Source organism: Mobula hypostoma, chromosome 6 (genome assembly GCF_963921235.1).
Source record: "Mobula hypostoma chromosome 6, sMobHyp1.1, whole genome shotgun sequence".
Classification (NCBI taxonomy): Eukaryota; Metazoa; Chordata; class Chondrichthyes; order Myliobatiformes; family Myliobatidae; genus Mobula; species Mobula hypostoma.
The window spans coordinates 143471036-143491762 of record NC_086102.1 but is presented as its reverse complement, the minus strand read 5'-3'; the positions used below and the strand labels follow the sequence as shown (position 1 = coordinate 143491762).

At 38.9% G+C, this 20727-nt stretch overlaps 1 protein-coding gene across 3 annotated transcripts in view; it reads right to left on the bottom strand.

The window, feature by feature from the left end:
• The window catches only part of lcmt2 (leucine carboxyl methyltransferase 2), a 38172-nt gene that overhangs the window by 2809 nt on the left and 14636 nt on the right, over nt 1-20727 (bottom strand). For 2 of the 3 annotated variants that reach the window (XM_063050046.1, XM_063050049.1), the window contains 11 exons: nt 20414-20495; nt 18372-18561; nt 17775-17931; nt 15912-16101; nt 13847-13954; nt 12399-12486; nt 11347-11598; nt 7495-7719; nt 6527-6624; nt 3024-3211; nt 373-508 (listed from right to left, as the gene is read on the bottom strand). In XM_063050046.1, the coding sequence (XP_062906116.1) occupies nt 373-508; nt 3024-3211; nt 6527-6624; nt 7495-7719; nt 11347-11598; nt 12399-12486; nt 13847-13954; nt 15912-16101; nt 17775-17931; nt 18372-18561; nt 20414-20495 (1714 nt within the window). The remainder of the gene's footprint in view (nt 1-372; nt 509-3023; nt 3212-6526; nt 6625-7494; nt 7720-11346; nt 11599-12398; nt 12487-13846; nt 13955-15911; nt 16102-17774; nt 17932-18371; nt 18562-20413; nt 20496-20727) is intronic. The other variant, XM_063050048.1, reaches the window with a different exon arrangement.

The following is a 20727-nucleotide window of genomic DNA, read 5'->3' as shown; positions in this document are numbered from 1 at the left end:
AAAACACAACTTAAAAAGCTACGGCATAAAATTGTAACAGCTGGGAATAAAAATTAGACATTTTCTCCTCCAGCCATTAAAATTAATAAAGCAAATCCGCAAGAGAATACAAATACACATTATTCACAGTCTTACTCACCGTTTCAACATAATCTAGAAAAATATGTTTAAAGCTATGTCGTGCCACTGCCATATGACAACATTTCAGGGAATGAGCTTCTTTGGAATAAGTTGGTCATTCGCGTGCTGTACCTTTGATTATTACCAACAGGAAGCAAAATATGTAAATACGCTGGAGGGGAAAATTCCTGAGCCCAATACAACAGATGTTCTGTTTTTATCAGATATATTGCTCTAACACTGATTACTTGCCGTGCTGATGTAGTAGTTACAACTCCGTCCTGCTTTTAAATCAATAAGAGTTACTTCAGGATTTGAATCTGAGTGGATTGATACTCCTCCAAGCAAAATAAGTTTATCATCAAGAATATGTGCTGTGTGCGAGTACCTGAAAAATAAATGCAAACAACTTGAAGGCAATTTTAATGTCACTGGTCATCAACCACCCCTTGTTTCTTCTGCCCTCTGATACTGGAAAGTCCTTCTTTCAACATGTACGTTAAGGTCCAGTAATGTTGCAACCCTAACCGAAGTGAAATTTTAACCCAGGCTTGAGCAGGGAAATCAATTTGGACTTTTCTCTAGAATCATAGTAATATAACAATGAAGTGAATTTCCAGCTTCCTTTCTGGGTGGAAAGGAGGAGGACCTCCCAGCCCAAACTCCTCCATATTGTTCCATCAGTATTGGGAAGCTGGGAAGCTGCAAGTCATACAAGATTCCAAAGGCCAGCAGCCACTTCCAGACAAATTATATCTGTTCTTCACAGGAAGTGGCTGGTGATAGGGGGATAACAAATCTGGGGATATAAGATTGTCCAATTTTCTTATTCAAAAAAGAGAAGATCCTGAGAAGCAGGATTTATGAACATTTGGAGAGGAAAAATATGATTAGGAATAGCCAGCATGGCTTTGCCAAAGGCATGTTGTGCCTTATGGGCCTGACTGAATTTTTTGAGGATGTGACTAAACACATTGATGAAGGTAGAGCAGTAAATGTAGTGTATATGGATTTCAGCAAAACATTTGAGAAGGTACCCCATGCAAGGCTTATTGAGAAAGCAAGGAGACATGGGATCCAAGGGGATATTGCTTTGCGAATCCAGAACTGGCTTGCCCACAGAAGGCAAAGAGTGTTTGTAGATGGGTCATATTCTGCATGGAGGCCGGTGACCAGTGGTGTGCCTCAGGGATCTGTTCTGGGACTCTTTCTCTTCGTGATTTTTATAAATGATCCGGATGAGGAAATGGAGGGATGGGTTAGTAAATTTGCTGATGACACATAGGTTGGGGGTGTTGTGGATAGTGTGGAGGGCTGTCAGAGGTTATAGCAGGACATTGATAGGATGCAAAACTGGGCTGAGAAGTGGCAGATAAAGTTCAACCCAGATAATTGTGAGTTGGTTCATTTTAATAGGTCAAATATGATGGCAGAATATAGTATTAATGGTAAGGCTCTTGGCAGTGTGGAGGATCAGAGGGATCTTGGGGTCCAAGCCCAAAGGACACTCAAAGCTGCTGCGCAGGTTGACTGTGTGGTTAAGAAGGCATATGGTGTATTGGCCTTCATCAACCATGGGATTGAGTTCAAGAGCCGAGAGGTAATGTTACAGCTATATAGGACCCTGGTCAGACAATTCTGGTCACCTCACTACAGGAAGGATGTGGAAACCATAGAAAGGATGCAGAGATTTACAAGGATGTTGCCTGGATTGGGGGCATGCCCTATGAAAAAAAAGGTTGAGTGAACTTGATCTTTTCTCCTTGGAGCGCTGGGGGACGAGAGGTGACCTGATAGAGGTGTATAAGATGATGAGAGGCATTGATTGTGTGGATAGTCAGAGGCTTTTTCCCAGGGCTGAAATGGCTAACATGAGAGGGCACAGTTTTAAGGTGCTTCGAAGTAGGTACAGAGGAGATGTCAGGGGTAAGTTTTTTTTACGCAGAGAGTGGTGAGTACGTGGAATGGGTTGCTGGTGACGGTGGTGGAGGCGGAAACGATAGGGTATTTTAAGAGACTCCTGGATGGATACATGGAACTTGGAAAAATGGAAAGCTATGGGTAACCCTACATAATTTCTAAAGTACGTACATGTGTGGCTCAGCTTTGTGGGCCGAAGGGCCTGTATTGCACTGTAGGTTTTTCTATGTTTCTAAAAATCTCCGGTGTTAAAAATCACATCACATATGCATTCCGGTAAACTTCCGATTTTCCTCTATACTGTATTATTTACCAGGAAGTATTTAATTTGCTTAAGTCTTCACAGGATAGATACTTGAATAATGACTGCTATTCCTTAAAATGTAAAGACTCACTCAGGCTTACTTCTTGTAGTTTTAACCATTCTGACAATGGGTACTCTGTATTAAAAAGTTATAACTATCAATTTGAAAGCACATAAAAAGTAAAAATTAAATCAGTATTTGTTGATATTTCACATACATCATAATCCTTCCAGGTCTTCCACATAAAATAAATCTTACTCATCTGAGAATCTGAAGTTAAGAGCCCTGGGACTGTTAGGGCGTATTCTGGAGTTACGATATATGGAAAATATATCATAGCACTAGCCAGTCTTCAGACCTGAACGTGGGTTGTACACAGATCAACCTGTCATCATCTGAAGATGTAGGCAAAAGTATGAAGGGCAGAGAAAGCAAGAGGGAAAAGGAGGGAGAGAGGGAGAGAGGGTGAGGATGGAGAGAGGGTGAGGATGAAGGGAGGGGGGCGGGGGGGGAGGGACGGGGACAGGGGGAGAGGGGGAGGGGGAGAGGGGGAGAGGGAGAGGGAAGGGGAGCGGGGAAGGGGGAGGGGGAGAGGGGAAGGGGAGAGGGGAAGGGGAGGGGGGGGGAGAGGAAAATAGCAATTTTATTTTTTGCTTTTAAAATAATCCATATTATTACCACGGAATGACAGAAGAAATCATTTGTATTCTTTCCCAAACAAAACCAGACAAAGTTGGTTTAAGATAGAAAACAGATCCCAAAGGAACCTGTGCTGTTCCCAATCCACCAGTAATCACAACACCACCCTTCCACGCACACGCACTGTGAGAATGACGGCCTTCCGGCGGAGGACCATCCACTGGGATCTGAAAAGCACACACATTGTGTAACAGATTAGCAGGCTGTTTTGCTTTGTTTTTAGAATATGAACATCAACCAATTTCAAACTGTTAACTGTTTTTCCTAATGGATACTTAAGTTCTAATGGAGGACACTAGTGAAATATTTAGCATAGTAAATGAGTCTAGGTATGTCATTACCCTATCTTTGAGGTTGCTTTATCAAACTTCATCCACAAAAGGAATTAGACTTTCTAGCCTAGACTATATTGGGTTATCCCTGTGCTGTCTTTTAAATATCAACATTATATTAACAACTTCCCAATCAACTTTTCCTCTTCCACATTCTGCATATATTGTCAAATACCTATTAGTCACTTCATGAGTATTCTTGCATAAAATCTATTGTAAAGGATTGCAGTACAGAATCAGTGATATACAGCAGAGAAAGAGAAACCTTGTCTCACTGAGTCACCACCAAGCATCAACCACTCATTTACACTAATCCTACATTAAACATGTTTTTATTCTCCCATCAGTCTCTACAACTCTTCCCACACTCTGCCATTCACCTGTACAGTGGAGGAGATTTACGCTTACCAACACATTTGTCTTTGGGATGTGAGAATGAACTGGCACACCCAGAGCAAACCCAAGTGGTCTGAAGGATACTGTGCAAGCTGTGTGCAATTCCAGTTTAGGTTGACTTCCAGCCTGTCTATATTCCATTTGTGTTTATTTCATAACTTCCTTCACTCAAATATCTTTCCAGTCTCCTTTGTAAATGCAAAGAATGTGACTTGATTTTACATATCTCCCCTTCCTTGGTCACGCAAGATTATATCACCTTAGGGGACCCTTTAATTTCCTTAAAATAAATCAAGTTTTAGAAACGTTTATTAAAGATTGAATCCTTGAAGGTGCCAACAAATGGATAGAAGAAAGGCACTGCAATCGACTAAAGGCAACTACAGTGGCATGACAGAGGAGTTGGCCAAAGCTGACTCAAAGGAGACCTAACAAGAATGATGGTGAAGAAGCAGGGGTTTCTGGGAGTAATTCGGAAGACACAGGTTCATTTTATCCTGAAGAAGAAACATTCTAAAGGGAGGATGAAGCAACCGTGGTTGACAAGAGAAGTCAAAAGTAACATAAAGGCAGCACAGCAGTTAGCATATTGCTTTACAGCAGTAGCTGTAAGATCGCGGTTCGATTCCTGCCACTGTCTGTAAGGTGTTTGTACATCCTCCCAGTGGCCATGTGGGATTCCTCCCACATTCCAAAGACACACAGATGGATTAGTGAGTTGTTGGCATTTGTGGCCTGCTCAGCACAATCCTTGCTGATTTTGTTGAGGCAAATTACACATTTCATTCCAGAATGGAGATGTCGTCCTTCTTCAAAGAAGGGAGCTTCCCTTCCTCCACCATCAATACTGCCCTCAACTGCACTCTTCCTTTTCGTGCACGTCTGTCCTCACTCCATCCTCTCACTACCCCGCAAGGGATAGGGTTCCTCTTGTCTTCACTTACCATCCCAGCAGCCTCCACATTCAGCAAATAATTCTCTATGAATTCCACCATCTCCAACAGGATTGCACCACAAGCACATCTTTCCATCCCCCCCACTTTCTGCTTTCCACAGGGATCTTTCCCTACACGACTCCCTTGTCCCTCCCCACTGATCTCCCTCCTGGCACTTACCCTTGCAAGTGGAAAAAGTGCTATACCTCCTCCCTCACTACCATTCAGGGCCCCGAACTGTCCTTCCCGGTCAGATGACACATCACCTGCGCATCTATTGGGGTCATCTATTGTGTCTGGTGCTCCCAGAGTGGCCCCTTGTATATCGGTGAGACCCGACGTAGATTGGGAGACCGCTTCGCCCAGCACCTACGTTCCATCCCCAGAAAAAGAGGGATCTCCCAGTGGCCACCCATTTTAATTCCACATCCCATTCCCATTCTGACACATCAGTCCCTGGCCTCCTCTACTGCTGCAGTGTGGCCACACTCAGCTTGGAGGAGCAACACCTTATATTCTGTCTGGGTAGCCTCCAACCTGATGACATGAACATCGATTTCTTCAACTTTCAGTCATGCCCCCCCACCAACCTACCCTTCTCCATTCCGCATTCCCTTTCCGCTCTCTCACCTTATCTCCTTACCTGCCCATCATCTCCTTCTGGTGCTCCTTCCCCCCTTTTCTTTCTTCCATGACCTTCTGTCCTCTCTTATCAGATTCCCCCTCCTCCAGCCCTGTATCTCTTTCACCAATCAACCTCCCAGCTCTTTATTTCACCCCTCCCCCTTTAGCTTTCACCTCTCACCTTGTGATTCTCCTCCCCTCCTCCCTCCTTCTAACTTTGACTCCTCATCTTTTTTTTCTCCAGTCCAAACGAAGGGTCTCGGCCCAAAACTTTGATTGTACTCTTTTCCAGATGCTACTTGGCCTGCTGAGTTCCGCCAGCATCTTCGTGTGTGTTGCTTGGATTCCCAGCATCTGCAGGTTTTCTCTTGTTTGATGCATTTCACTGTATGTTTTAATGTTTTGATGTACATATGACTTAAAAAAGCTGACCTTTTTACCTTTAAAACAGCACAACAAACAACAGGAAAACAGAGGATTTGGAGGATTCTAAAAACTAACAGATACCAACCAAAAATTAATAAGGTGAGAAAAGATGAAAAATGCAGATATAAGAGGAATCCAAAGGCTTTTTTCAGATATATTAAGAGCAAACGAGAAGCAAGAGTGAACATTGGACTCCTGGAACATGTTGCTGGAGAAATAATAGTAATGGGAAACGAAGAAATGGTGGATAAACTGAAGAAGTATTTGTGTCAATATTTACTGTGGAAGATACCAGCAACATGCCAGAAATTTGAGAGTCAGGGAGCAGAAGTGTGTAGAATCACCATTATTGAGGAGAAGCTACTTGGGACATTGAAAAAGTTTGATGGTGGAAAAGTCACCTGGACCTGATGGACAAAACACCAGGGTTCTGAAAGGGGTAGCTGAAGAGAATGTGGAGGCATCTTTCAAGAATCACCAGAGTCAGCAATTCCATTATTAAGGATGAGGTTTCAGGTTACTTGGAAGCACATGATAAAATATTCCAAAGTCAGTATGGTGTACTTAAGGGGAGATCTTGTCTGGCAAATCTGTTGGAATTCTTTGAGGAAGTAACAAGCAGAATAGACTCAGGAGAGTCAGTGGATGTTATTTACTTGGATTTTCATTAAAGTCTACTCCCAAAATATTAATTATCTTGCTTTCTCCACATAAACTCACTGTAATGTTGAATATTTGCAGCAGTTCATGTTTTGATTTCTGAACTTACATTTGTCCAGCTGTAATCTTTCAGATTGAGGAAATGCCAGTCACCTAGTACCAACTCTTTGGACGAGCGACCACCATAAATGAACAGATAGTTCTGGTCTTTAAAAGAAAATGCATTGACCTTCAATTAGAGATAAATATATTCTTTAGATCTATTATTTTCTAGAGTTCCTTATCAAAGTAATAAAACAGAATCTGGAGGCCTATGGAGACAGTGAACCCTTTGTCATTTTGAAACTCAGTCACTGATCCCTAATTGGAATTGGCTCTAAAGCTAAACCTCCAACAGAAGTACCTTGTAGGCAGATGCCAAACAGAGGAATTTGTGATCTAAGTTTTGGATTCCTTTCTCAAACATTATAGGTCCTAAGGTACTATTTCAAATACAGAAGAAGTAATCCTGGTATTCTGGCTAACGTTAATCTCTTAAACCAAAACTTCAAAGAATGGATTATATGGTTAATCTGTTTTTATTTAATAGGATATTGCTTTGTAAAAACTGGGGGGTATATTACAATTTTTTAAAATATCTCATTGGCTGTAAAGAAATTTATAAAGTCTTGAGCTTGTGTAACACACTATATAACTTCAAATCTTTCTTTAATAACATTTTACAAAAAAAACAAATCTGAGGGTCTTTCCATACAGTATTCCTTCCATGTAATTAAGTTTCCCTTTTTATGTGTCAGGTCAAATTTATATAATGTTACCATTGATCTGCTAGGACAGTATATTAAAATTTGTCCAGATTACCAAATAGGGGATTTTGATAGATTTCCTCTATCTAAACAGCTGACTTCTTTCCCTTATTTTTGTTTTTTAAAAAAATTATCAGTGAGCATTTATGAAGCTATAAATCAGAGGAGAAATAGACAGAATGATTTGAAATCTTTCAGCCTTTTGTCTAGTTGTTTTGTAATTAATGGCCCCTTATATTTTACATGACTTGTTCTTGTGTTTTATTTTTACCTCTGTAAATCACTTCTGTTGCTGTGTGCCGCCAGCGTGGTGACGGCATGGTGCCACTGCATTCAATTGCCTTTAATGACAAGCTGACATTGGAGATGCCACCATTGCCTGTGTCACATCTCAAACAAAGAACACTTGTGACTGGCTTCAGTGGAGACGTGCGGCCGCCGATGATTATACAACGACCATCACTGAGTGCGGTCATGCTGTGAAACATTCGCTCAGCTGAAAATAAACAAAAAAATTACAAGTTCAACGCACAAACAGAATAGGTTGCAGTTTAAAAGAATGTTTAGTTAACCTATCAAGAATAAAGACTCTTAAGTGCCATCAAAGCTGACAGATTTTAGCAAAATTCACCAAATTTACATTCAGTTTCTAAATAGGTTTCCCTGAATTATCTTTTGATTTTAAAAGTAGTAATTAGGAATACATTAGAAACAGACTATTATGTACTGCATACAGAAAAACAAGGATTGAATTGTATGATGATCAAGAATTACTTTTTAAAATTTACTTACCAAATGGTTTACTAAGAGCTGACTGTTTTGTTCATTGAAGTTCAATGACTAAATAAATAGCAATAATTTGTTTTAAAATAGTGATTGGCCTCTTTAACAGCAGGGGGCAATGCAGCCAAGCCCAACTGAGCTCTCAAGAGCAACCACATTCAAGTGCCTCCAGCAGAGATCAGTGAAACCAAGTTGGAATCTACACAGCCAACTGGAGAACCAGAATTAAAAATAGAAACTGCTGAAAATGTTCAGCGAATCAGGCAGTACTCATGCAAAGAGAAACAGAATTAATTTTACCAATCTGTTTGCCTTTCCACAGATGTCGCTTGACCTGCTGAGTGTTTCCACCATTTGCAGTTTTATGATTTTCATTTACTGGAGAACCAAGATCACTCAAATCAACAAATTGAGAGGAGCAGAAGCTGAAATAGCAGTGTATCCTAGTAACAGCTCAGTTATTAGCAAGATGAACTTGCTAACCCATAGGGAAGTCAGAAATACAAACAAGGACATATTCACACACGCATTAGAGGTTACAGTATAAATATAGTGACAAACATGTACATTTTATGAGCAAATGCTCATACCAATTTACACCATAAATCTTTTAACATTCATTTTCAGGATTCAGGTATTACTTCCAAGGCCAGCATACAATTAGGTGGTAATGGGCTATTCTTTGAACCACCACAGTCCTTCTAATTAAGATACACTCATAATGCTGTTGGGCAGAGAATTCCAGGATTTAGACTCAATAATGAAGGACAAGTAATATATTACCAAGTTAGGATTGTGGGCAACTTGGAGGGGAACCTGAAGGTGGGGTTTTCTATTGCAGATGTAGCTCTTACCTTTCTTGGTGGTAAACATTGCAGGACTGGGAGCAGCTGTAAGTGAGGAAGACTAGGAGATTAACAGCAGAGCATTTTGTAGATGGTACAGATTGTAGCCCTTGTGCACCAGGGTTGGTTGGAATGAATACTTAGGGAGGTTGATGAGGTGTCAATTAAGGAGACTATTTTGTTCTGGATGGCATCAAGCTTTATTGGATGCTGTTGGTGCTGTATTCAAGTGGAGAGTTTTACATAATGCTCCTTTGTAGGTTGTGGAAAGGCCTTTGGGTATCGGGGGATGAGTCACTCATTGCAAGATACCAGCCTCTGGCTTGTTCTAGTAGCCACAGCATTGATGTGGCTGGTCCACTTTAGCTTCTGGTTAAGTGTAACTCCCAAGATATCGATGGTGAGGGACTTACTGATTGAATGTGATTCTGATGGAAATTCTATTGAATGGGAAAGGGAAGTGGTTAGACTCTCTCATAGTTACTTCACACAAATTTGCAATTGGTGTTCAACTTTAAATTAACAACCATGATGTTGAGAAACAGGTGTTTTTTGCCACTTAATATTATAGTTATGTATGGAGTGCAGGCAAACTTTACATTATAGCCATTCAGGTTTTAGAAACTACCCTTACAGAATTCAAAAATAACTACCAAAAAAATTGAGATACAGAATAAAATTGGCTCTTACATAACTTACGTGAAAAAAATAAACACAAAATATACTTTTCCAATTTGTGTTTCTTGATGCATATTCAGGTGATGTGGCTTTATATTACAGAAGATTGCAATACAAGTGTCTCCTGCTTCACGAACGTTCACTTTACATCACTTCGCTTTTATGAAAGACCTACATTAGTACCTGTTTTCGCTAACCGAAAGAGAGTTTTCGCTTTTACGAAAAAAGATGCCTGTTTTAATCTTGTGTTTACCCCTAGAAAGACTACCACGACCGTAAAGCCTTACGTGGGCAGGTATGTGCGCATGTGTGTATGTGTCGATTTTTTTCTACAAATCAATTTTGGCTAAACCTTCCTGATTCTGTTAAGTGAAACTACATTGTACATACATTATTTCTACTTTATATAGGCTGTGTATTTATCATATCATTCCTGCTTGTGCTATATATTAGTGTTATTTTAGGTTTTATGTGCTATTTGGTATGATTTGGCAGGTTATTTTTTGGGTCTGGGAACGCTCAAAAATTTTTCCCATATAAATTAGTGGTAATTGCTTCTTCGCTTTACGCCATTTTGGCTTAAGAACGGTTTCATAGGAACGCTCTACCTTCAGAAAGCGGGGGAAACCTGTATGCTGTACTTTCTAGAAATGCAAACCCCCTCCCCAACCTCATACCATAGATATCATCTATATACTGATTTTTTTTTTCAATATGTTCCCATTGCACACCAAGTTCATACTTGGGATTCTAAAAGTTTAAATAATACACTCCAGGAAAAAGGTCACAACTGCTTCTTCAGATCATAACGTATCCCAACATATCGATGCAGCTACAAAGAAGGCATGACACTGGCTAAATTTCATTTGGAGTTTGAGAAGATTTGGTATGTCACCAAACCACTTGAAAATACCGTGGAGAGCATTCTAACTGGCTGCATCTTTGTCTGGTATTTGGGGGGGGGGGTGCTACTGTACAGGATTGAAGTAAGCTGCAGAGTTGTAAACTTTGTCAGCTCCATCATGAGCACTAGCTTCTGAAGTATCCAGGACATCTTCAAGGAACACTGCCCTCAAAAAGGAGGCGTCCCATCATTAAGGACCCCCATCACCCAGGGTATGCCTTGTTCTCATTGCTACCATCAGAAAGGAGGTACAGAAACACGAAGGCACACAATCAACGATTCAGGAACAGCTTGTTCCCATCTGCTATCTGATTTTTGAATGGACATTGAACCCATGAACACTACCTCACTACTTTTTTATTTCTATTTTTGCACTACTTAAACTATTATATATATATATATAATATTTTTTTTTACTGTAATTCACAGCTTGCTTTCTCTGTTATGTATTACATTATATTGCTGCCGTAAAGTCAACAAATTTCAAGACATACTCCGGTGATATTAAACCTGATTTTGATCACCATAGATCTTTAGCAAGTTGGGCAAATGTCAAGGCATCAGGCTAGATCATGAAAAATTCTCAGCTGTAATGGTTCCAAAAGCTAAATAGCTTCTGGGATTCATTGCCTGAGCTCGCAGATTAAGAACAAGCTATCATAGTTTTGCAGACATCTGTGAAGCTGAGCCAAGAAAATATCTTCAAATGAAAAGAGGCAACAATGAACAGACTTTTAACTTTTGATGGTTCTTGCTGCTTTTCTGATAAATTAACATCAAAGCCCTAATATCAAGCACAGAGTGTGAGAGAGAAATTACTACTTCTTTTAGCAGTTTAGGCTTTCGTAGTACAACATGGATAACAATAATTCAAAAAATAATTTAAAGCAAATTTTATTATTTTTAAACTTACTCAATAAACCGTCTGCATCCCTAAAGGAGGTAGATTTCCAAACTGGCCCACTTTTAGCCAAGAGTGATATATCTTTAAGGCGTCCATGCTGACCAGTTCTGTTGCCAAATCCTCCAGTGGTAACAACTGTATATGGGCCAAGTAGTACAGAGCAATGGGCAAATCTCCTCAGATGAGGACTCTGTGTTTCTGTCTCACACAGAGAGACCGAAAGTTGCAATGAGTCAAGAATATCTAACTTGGTGCAGAAATCTGAAGAGGAAACAAAAGTGTACATAGACTGAAAAAGAAAACAATATTTAACCAATGTTCAAAAGAATGAACAATACCATTACACATCATAGTTTCAAACAGGCAACCACCAAGTTGAATCTTCCAGCAATTTTAAATTTAATTCCATGCCCACAGGAATGCAATTATTGTGAATATTACAACATAGGTTTGCTCAGACACGAACACAGAAAACTAAGATCTTTTGCTGAATTCTGCATCAGATGTGGATTTTTTTTCATGAAACCTGATACAGAAAATGCCATGCTATTATTGAAGGCATTTCACTTCTCAGGTTCAACTCCTGCCAATATCAACATCTGATCCATTAATATGCACTATCTTCTTCAGTCTTTACATTCTTTTACACATTAGACAACTGCTTACCTACAGTCTGCTGTTAATAATGCACTTAATGCCACATTTTTAATGATTTTTTGGCACTTTAATTTTTAAAATGTTTTAATAACTTAACCTTTCTTTATTGAATCACTGAACTTTAATAATTTTTGCATTCGTCAAATGTTTCTCAATATCAGGGACATTCAGAAGCATTCAAAGCCCTTAACATACTTAACAGCAGGCAAGACCGGGAGCATGGCATCTGGCGATCATATTACCATACATCAGTTAAAGAAAGACGTGTTTTAACTGCCGCTGGTGCTTTGGCAGATTTTCTATGATTGACAGCTCCATGTAGTAAAGATGGCTAGGCACCAAAGAACACATGCAAATTATTACCCTTTCTAGTTTGTTACCATGTGAAATTTTGCCGACCTTACCTGGATGGGGAGTAAATGGCAGATACTTTATCAAATCTCCTTTTGAGGCACACAGAATCATATAGTGAGAACACTTCAGATGCCATTCCTTGGTCAAAAGGAGATGATGAGAATGAAAAGAAATATTTGTCAAGTTAAGCAATCTTTAAAATATCTATTTAAAAAAACTATTTAACATTCTATGAAATAAACCTGTAACAATAGTGTCATAGACGTTTATAGAAGGGGGCCATTACGTCCATCACATCCATGCTGGTACATATGGATTGAATTATTTATCTGATTTATGTGGATAAATATTAATGATTGACTAGTTAGGCCTCTTCAAAGTGAATTTTAGTAGGTATTTATTAACAGCATATATTTACTTTTATTTCTGATTTCTCCTGAAATGTGATAAATCATCTGAGTCTAATAGACACTCTAATACCATTTAAGGTGAGAGGAGGCACGTTCAGAGGAAATGTGCTGGACAATGTTTTTCTCAGTGATGTGTGCCTGAATGTGCTGTTTGGGGTGGCGGTGGAGGCAAATATGATAGAGGGATTCAAGAGGTTCTTATATGTACATGAATTTGCAAGAAGTGAAAGGATAAGGGCATTGCATAGGCAGAAGGGATTATTTAGACATTTGATCACTCATTTATTTAGTTCGATACAACATTGTGGGGTGAAGGGCTTGCTCCTATGCTGCACAGTTCTATGTTTTATGTTCATTCAAGGTGACATAAGGATTCAAGTACAAAAATTATTAAAATGTCATAGAAAGGTAAAGGAAAAAGAAAGCTAAAAAATGGGTCAGAGTGCACATAGATTTACTACAGCTATATTACATCCTGGCTAGACCCATGCTGGACTACTGGAAGCGATTATAGGCAACACATTTTAGGAAAAATATTATGGTCTTGGAAAGAATGCAGCACAGATTTATCAAAATGATGATAAGTCTCCAAAGGTTAAAGTATCAAGGACATGTTAAATAAATTAGACTATTTTCCTTGAATTTAGAAGTTTAAGGGTTGATCTGACTGATGTTTTAAAGATAATAGAGGAAACAGAAAGGTAAATGAGTGAAACTATTTTTACTATCTGAGGAGTCTGGGACATGTGGACATAATCTACAAAATTAGAGCCAGGCCTTTCAAGAATGAAGTGAGACATTAAGGGATGCAAGAAAAAGGCAAATATCTGAGTTTAGTCACAGATCAGTGATGATCACACTGAATAATGGAGTAAGTTCCAGACCCCAAACATCCCACTGCCGATCCGATGTTGTGGGTGAAATACCTTTTTAAAAGAAAATCATTAAGTAGTTCTTCAATCTACACCTTCCATAATTTTATTTTCAAAATATTTTTCACACAAGTTTTGAGTTAGAATGGTCTATTTGAAAATTAAAGCATAGTTCTAGTCTTTTCAAACAGTTGATATATCTAAAGTTAGATTTACCTCATACTCATCAAAAGGTTCCAACAGTTCAATCCTTTGCTTCTCTTGCTCTGGAATATATCTGACATAAAATTCGTTCATGTCAATACAAAAGCATTCCTCCCAGCCCTGAAACAGACACGTAAGGAAATGAAGACAAATAAATTTATCACTTTGACCACAGACTGCTTCTGTATATTAATCCAGACATAAATTCTAAAGACACAAACTATTGTATGTAATACAAAAAAAGCACCACTCCCTAATACTCTGCTTTCTGTCCCTTTGACAACATTATATTTGCACAGCCATGGGGTTAATTTTCCTAGCGTCTACCAGGCGATACTTGAGGTATCAAATGCTACATGAAACCACATCTACAAATCAACTGCACTACTATTACCCACCCTCTCTGCTGCTTTGTCAAAGAATTCAATGAAGCTAGCTGAACTTAACGATTAATTCTATCCCCAATTTTTTTTTTTCTTTGGAGGTTTCCCAACCACCCAAGTTGACTGATGGGTAGCTGCTGTGTTTATTAACAAGAAATTCTACAGATGCTGGAAATCCTGAGTAACACACACAAAATGCTGGAGGAACTCAGCGGCCAGGCAGCGTCCAAGGAGAGTAATAAACAGTTAACATTTCCGATAAAGACCCTTCCTCAGCTCTGTTCATTCCCACCTGTTATTTTAAATTACGTACACAAATGTTATAGGTATAGTAATCAATGTGTTATATTGATCGAGCAGTGCATAAGTCAGAATCCCAATGCAGCAATTAACTGAATTCAATAAAACAATAACTTGGAAGCCAGCAGTGAGAAATAATTGTGAATGCACTGAGTTACTGAGAAAGCACAAATAGTCTACTGTACCATGGACAAATCCACACTGTCATAGATATGCCTCCTACTGGTTCTAGAACCTGTAGATGAATAAAACTCCTGCACCTGAACCAAATTAAAGAATTTCAATGATTCATACTGTGATAAATTTGCTCTTAGAGCACTTGTTGAGTGCCATTGAGTCGTTGCCCACTCATGGCGATCCTATGGATAGTGCGGCTGTCAATAGAGTTTTCGTGGCAAGATACGGAAGTAGACTGCCAGGCCTTTCCTCTGCACAGATACAGCTACTGCCCAGTTTGGCACCTGGCTGGATTCTAACTCAGGACCATCTGCCTCTAAGCGCAGAACTGATGCCACTACACCACTGGCCGGCCCTTTCGACCACTTACACCATCATAAAGGAACTTGTCAGCCCTACATTATTTGGGGTATATTTGTCTCCAGTTCAACAGTGCATGGCTGACTCGTAGAGTCTTGGAACACCAAATATCAATTTGTTTGTGTTGCCAATGTCCTAACAACAAATGTAGAGAAAATTCTCCCAAGAGTTCAGGAATTCAAAACTACCTGAGACTCAAATTTTCTGTGCTCTTACATTTGGAGCAATATCAAATGAAATTTGCAGTTACCTCCAACCTACTTTTACAAAGCAATATGTAAAGCTAAAGTGATCACAGCACTTTCCCTTTGTGCAGGAAACAGTAAGTTCAAGCTCCACGCAGAACCCTGAGCACGAAATATTGGCTGAGAGCATACTGACAGAGTCACCAGCTTTCACATGAGACATTAAACCACGGTCTTCACTGGTCCTTCAAGTGGACACAGAAGAACCCAAAGCACTAATCTGGAGGACAGTAGACAACCTATCCAGCTGTCTTGGCCGGTATTTACTTCTCGACTAACACCACTACGTCAGGCCGTCAGGCTACTAATGCAATACTATTTGGGTGACTATGCTATGTGAAACTGCCTGCTGTCAACAGTCGAAGTTCACTAATATCTGGAGGAAATCGTTGCTGCTACATGAAACAGGCTGCTCAACATAAAACAATGGACAAATCCACACTGTCACAGATATGCCTTCTTCTACTAGTTAGAGAATCTGTAGATGAATAAAACACCTGCACCTGAACCACATTAAAGAAATTCAATGATTCATACTGTGACATATTTAGTTTTAGAACACCTACACCATCATAATTATAATAAATGGAAAATGTGCAATTCCCCACTAACCTCCTTCAAAAACCGATTCTGCTGAGCCTCCTTTCCAGGGAACTGGACAAGTGCGTGCAGAGTGGAGTTCAACTGCACAAAGTGCTGCTGCATCACATGACCAAAGGGATCATTCGGACGTATCTGTTCATAGACAGCAAACACTGCTGACGAAAATCGCTCCGCTGCCCAACGGATTACAGCTGAAGAGCTAGAGAATAGTTTAACTTTGTCAGTGAGCAATCAGAAAACCAAAACTCTTTATTTAATACACCAGTCCTCTGAAAATGGCCCAACTTGAAACAAAGAAAGGATTTATTAGAAAAGATGACCATTCTATTCACAACTGCCTGCTGTTTCTCTGAGTTTGGATTTGGAATTTCTAAGAACAAATTGCTGGAATTGTCAGGATTAACTACAAATGATAAATTGTTCTGAGAGATGTTCAGGCACACCAGGATGATAAACACTGTAACTTTCTTTCTCTCAGAAAATGAAATATGGACTTTTGTCAGTGACAATTCATACCAGTTAACATCCGTGATTCTTCTATTTTGCTCATTTTACACACTAAAAATTTGTAGGACTTTTAAAACCATAATACAGTGGATTCCAGTTAATTGGTCACTTCAGGACCAGTAATTTTGGCCCAATTAAGCTGCTATCCCAATTAGCCAAAGTTTCATGGAAATAGTTAAAAAGGTATACAAAAGACAAACTGAGTAACAAATTATGATTTTAAATGAAATATGGAACAAATTAGAAGACTACTGATACTACTGCAGTAATATAAAACTATGTATTAGTTCCCAATACTTGTCACTGAGGAATTCAGCTGTGTTGTGTTCTTTTGACTGTATGAACAAAATCAACACACTTAAGTGTAGATAATGCATTGCCTTCATACAATGCTGCCAGTGATTGCATCCTCCAAATTTTACTTTCATTGTACATTCAAGATGATATCGACACCTTCAAATTCATCAAGTTTCTAACTTGTTGAAGTAGTGAAATCGCTTCATCTTCACACCGGGCTGTTTCTGGCACCTCCAAGCCTGAATGCTTGAAACCGCAGTGAGCTAAACAGTTCCAAATTGTCTTACTGCTTAATTCTTGCCAACTATCAGTGACAAAAATCACTGATTTTAAACACAAATGCAGACAACTGATGCTATTTAAAAACTGCTTGCTTGAAGTATGGTGTGTCAATGGCCGTGCAAGTCACATGGTTGATGCTACATAGAAACCCTTCATCAACAGTTTCCTGCCCCATTTAAGCACATAGTGTCCCAAATAAACAAAGGGAATCCTGGCTATTTTCTTGTTTAGTTTTTGTTCTTTAAGGGTTGTCCCACATAAGTAGCTACCTTGATTTACGATTAGTCCAATTAACCAGAATCCTCTGTCATTGACAAGATTGCATTCTTATATCTATGAAATGGATAGCATTTTTATTTACCTTGGTCCTTCTTCCTGGAATCTACAACAGTCCTTTTAATTGAAAGTATAAGTAGCTGGCTGCAACTTCTGAAGTTTCGCAACTATTCCGCCGCTGTGTTTTGAGAATGAATTTTATCTATTCTTACTGCAATTTTTTTCCACCTGCTTCTAATTATCTGGAATACATTAACTTGAACAAACAATGAGCACCAAGCTCAGGTACCAATTGAACTTTAAGCTTGAAAATCTCCCACTGACCCAATTACAAAGTTTAAACACTTTGACTATATTTTTCCACTTTCTCTCAATTTAATACCTGTCCAGTAGCATAGAAGCTGCCACAGTTTTCTAATGAGAAACTCCTTCGCTGCTTACTTGTTCTAAAAATAGCTGCATGGTCATTGACAAGTCCTTCAAATAAACTTACAAATCCATTGTAGTTACCTTTCATTTTTCATATATGTCAGCACAACTTCTGACAGCAATAAGGTTGGGCAAGCATAGTTTAGGCCAATTTCCATCAGTGTGCTATCTAACTTAGTTATTTCAGTAAGATCAATACCTAGCAGCTTGTAATCCATACCGTACAGATGACCTGCAACTTCAAAAAAGAAATCCAATTATAAAGTGCATCAGACAGTTGGACATTCAAACAAAGGCATTAAGAAAGCATTTTTTGTAATATACTGTAATTTAATGTGTATTGTTCTATTTTTATGATTCAGTTTTTTGCATCACTGAACAAATCAGTATCCATTATCTATAAAAGACAAAATGAACGTTCATTGTGCAGACATACTTTGTTAATTTTATACTTAAACATTTTCTGCAACTCTTGCCAATAAACATAATATAATATGAAAAAAGCCCACCAAGCAATTCTTCCTTTAAAAAACACAAAACTCAGTGATTGTATTATGCTGACAATAAACCTGTTTAGCAAGAGGGCCTTATTTAACTTGCCTATTGTATCACTGTCAAAAGCTGCGCCAAAGTCAGCAAGCATTTTCAATGAAACATGTACTTGGAAATCAATCATACCTGTTTGGGCAAGTCCCATTTCATCAGTGCAGCCTATGAGCTCCACAAGTTCCTGCTTGTTTTTAATCAGAATGGCTTTGCGTTGAACGACATCTGGAAAATCCACCTCATACATAATTACATTTTTCAGCTCACCACTTGCCTTCAGCCGGAAGTACAACGAATCAAAACCAGCTCCAAGTGAGAGGATCTGCAGAACACATAACAAGCTCTATCTAATATACTACCCTTAGTCACTGTCAGAACACAAATGTTCATACGACAATGATTCTGATCTAAGTATACAAAGTCTCACAGTTTAGCTACATTTATGCTTTTAGAAAGAATAAATCTGCACCAGATGCTTGTACCTGAAAATATGTATGGACAACACATTACAGAACATTTTGAATACTGTGTCTTGAAACTCATACTCTGCAAGTTACTAGTCGCACCATAATCATTTTTTAAGATCTGGACATCATTGCTTGGGGTAGCACTTAAGGCCCATTCTTTTTGTAATAAGCAATCTACTGGAAGAACTCAGTGAGTTGAGTAGCATCAGTAAAAGAAAAAGAACTGTCAACAATTTAGGCCAAAGGCCTATGTCAAGACTGAGAGTGGACAAAGGAAAGGGCAGATGGCCAGTATAAAGAGGAGAGGAGAGGAGAGGGGAAGTGATAAGATAGCAGCCCCAGGAGATTGATGGACTCAGCTGGGGTGTAAGATATTGAGCAGTTTCTATCAAGCAGTGATGGGAGGAGAGGTGGAGTTAGGAGAGTGGTAGATGGATGAAGAATTGAAGCAGTCACTGCTTGGTTTTTTTTTGGGGTTTTTTTTTTCTTTTTTTTTCCATTGATATATATAAAATCTAGTATACTATTATGTTATCTTGGTTTCTTATGCTTAAATTACATTGTTTGTAGTATTTTCTTTTTGGTATTGTTATCTTTTGGAATTTTATTATACTTTAACATTGTATTAATGTTTATATGGCTTACCTTTTTTGTATACTTACTCAATAAAAAGATTTAAAAAGAAAGAAAGAAGCAGTCACTGCTCCGTGACCTCAAACACTTTCCTTTGTAATCACGGGAAATTTACACTTGTTCTTTTACCTCCTCCCTTACCATCATACCTCTCTGCTCCCCTGCTTGGTGCTACCCACCTGTCACTTTGCACCCTTCCTCAGTCCAGCAATCACTCATTCCTTCTCTCCTCTCCTATTTGGTGCTACTTACCTGTCATCTTGCACCCTTCCTCAGTCCACCCTCGGCGCTTAACTTACCATTCCCTCTCTCCTACTTATAACGGCTATCTCCCCTCTCTACACTCAGTCTTCATGCTGGTTTCTTATCCAAAGCATCAACAATTCCTTATCTCTCACAGATATTGCACAATCCACTGACTCCCTCCAGCGGACTGTTTATTGCTCTGGATTCCAGCATCAGCAGTCCCACACGTCTCCTAATTTCTATTGAACTGTGTGGTTAGTAAGACCACTTTGGAGGTCTTTAAGTGATATTCATGTTTGTGAGCCTAATGTCACATACAGGACAGATTTTTCCCTTGAAGGACGTTAGTCAACCAGATCGACTTTTGCAACAGTTTTTTTTACATTTTTTTAAAGTACAGATTGTTAACTAAAGTTTATATTCCCATAGCAACCACAATGGGAATTGAACTTGGTTGTATGGATTACAAGCTTGATAATTTAGCATCTGAATTGCCACCATATTTTTAATTCTATGAGATGAGTACTATTTACCGTAACAAAATGCTGATTTATGTTTGTGGTTCCTTTACATCCAACAATGGATGGTCTACCCGAGTGAACTACTAGGCAGAAAACTAGTTGTTTCCTCACAGAAACAGAGAGGGACGAAAGAAACTAATTCACTGAGAAGAGCCACATAATGATATTAGGAAATGTACATTGCACATGATTCATCTTCTTTTTCTCTCATCAATTCAATACATTAGTATTGCTAAACTAAATAATGTTAATATTGCTTTAATAATGGATAAAATACAATAAAAATAGAATAAAACAGTGTACTCACTTGTCTACAAGGGTAATTTTCGGTATGTTTTAAGAAGCAACGCACACTATAATCCACTGCCTTTGCCCTCACATAGTATCCACTTTAAAGGGAAAGAAAGAATTTCCATTTATTGTGATGCAAAGAAAAATAATCAACGTATTCTAATAGACATCTCCCCGAAGCTGTTATTGTTAAATCTTTTAGATTTAGCTGATTCGGACTCTGCCAGCAGAAAGGCCTCCTTCTTGTGGCATCCTTTGTGATTTTCAGGAGCCAGGGTGGGTTTCTCTCTACCACTTGTCAGTTTGAAAATTTCTTGCAAAACGTCAAAC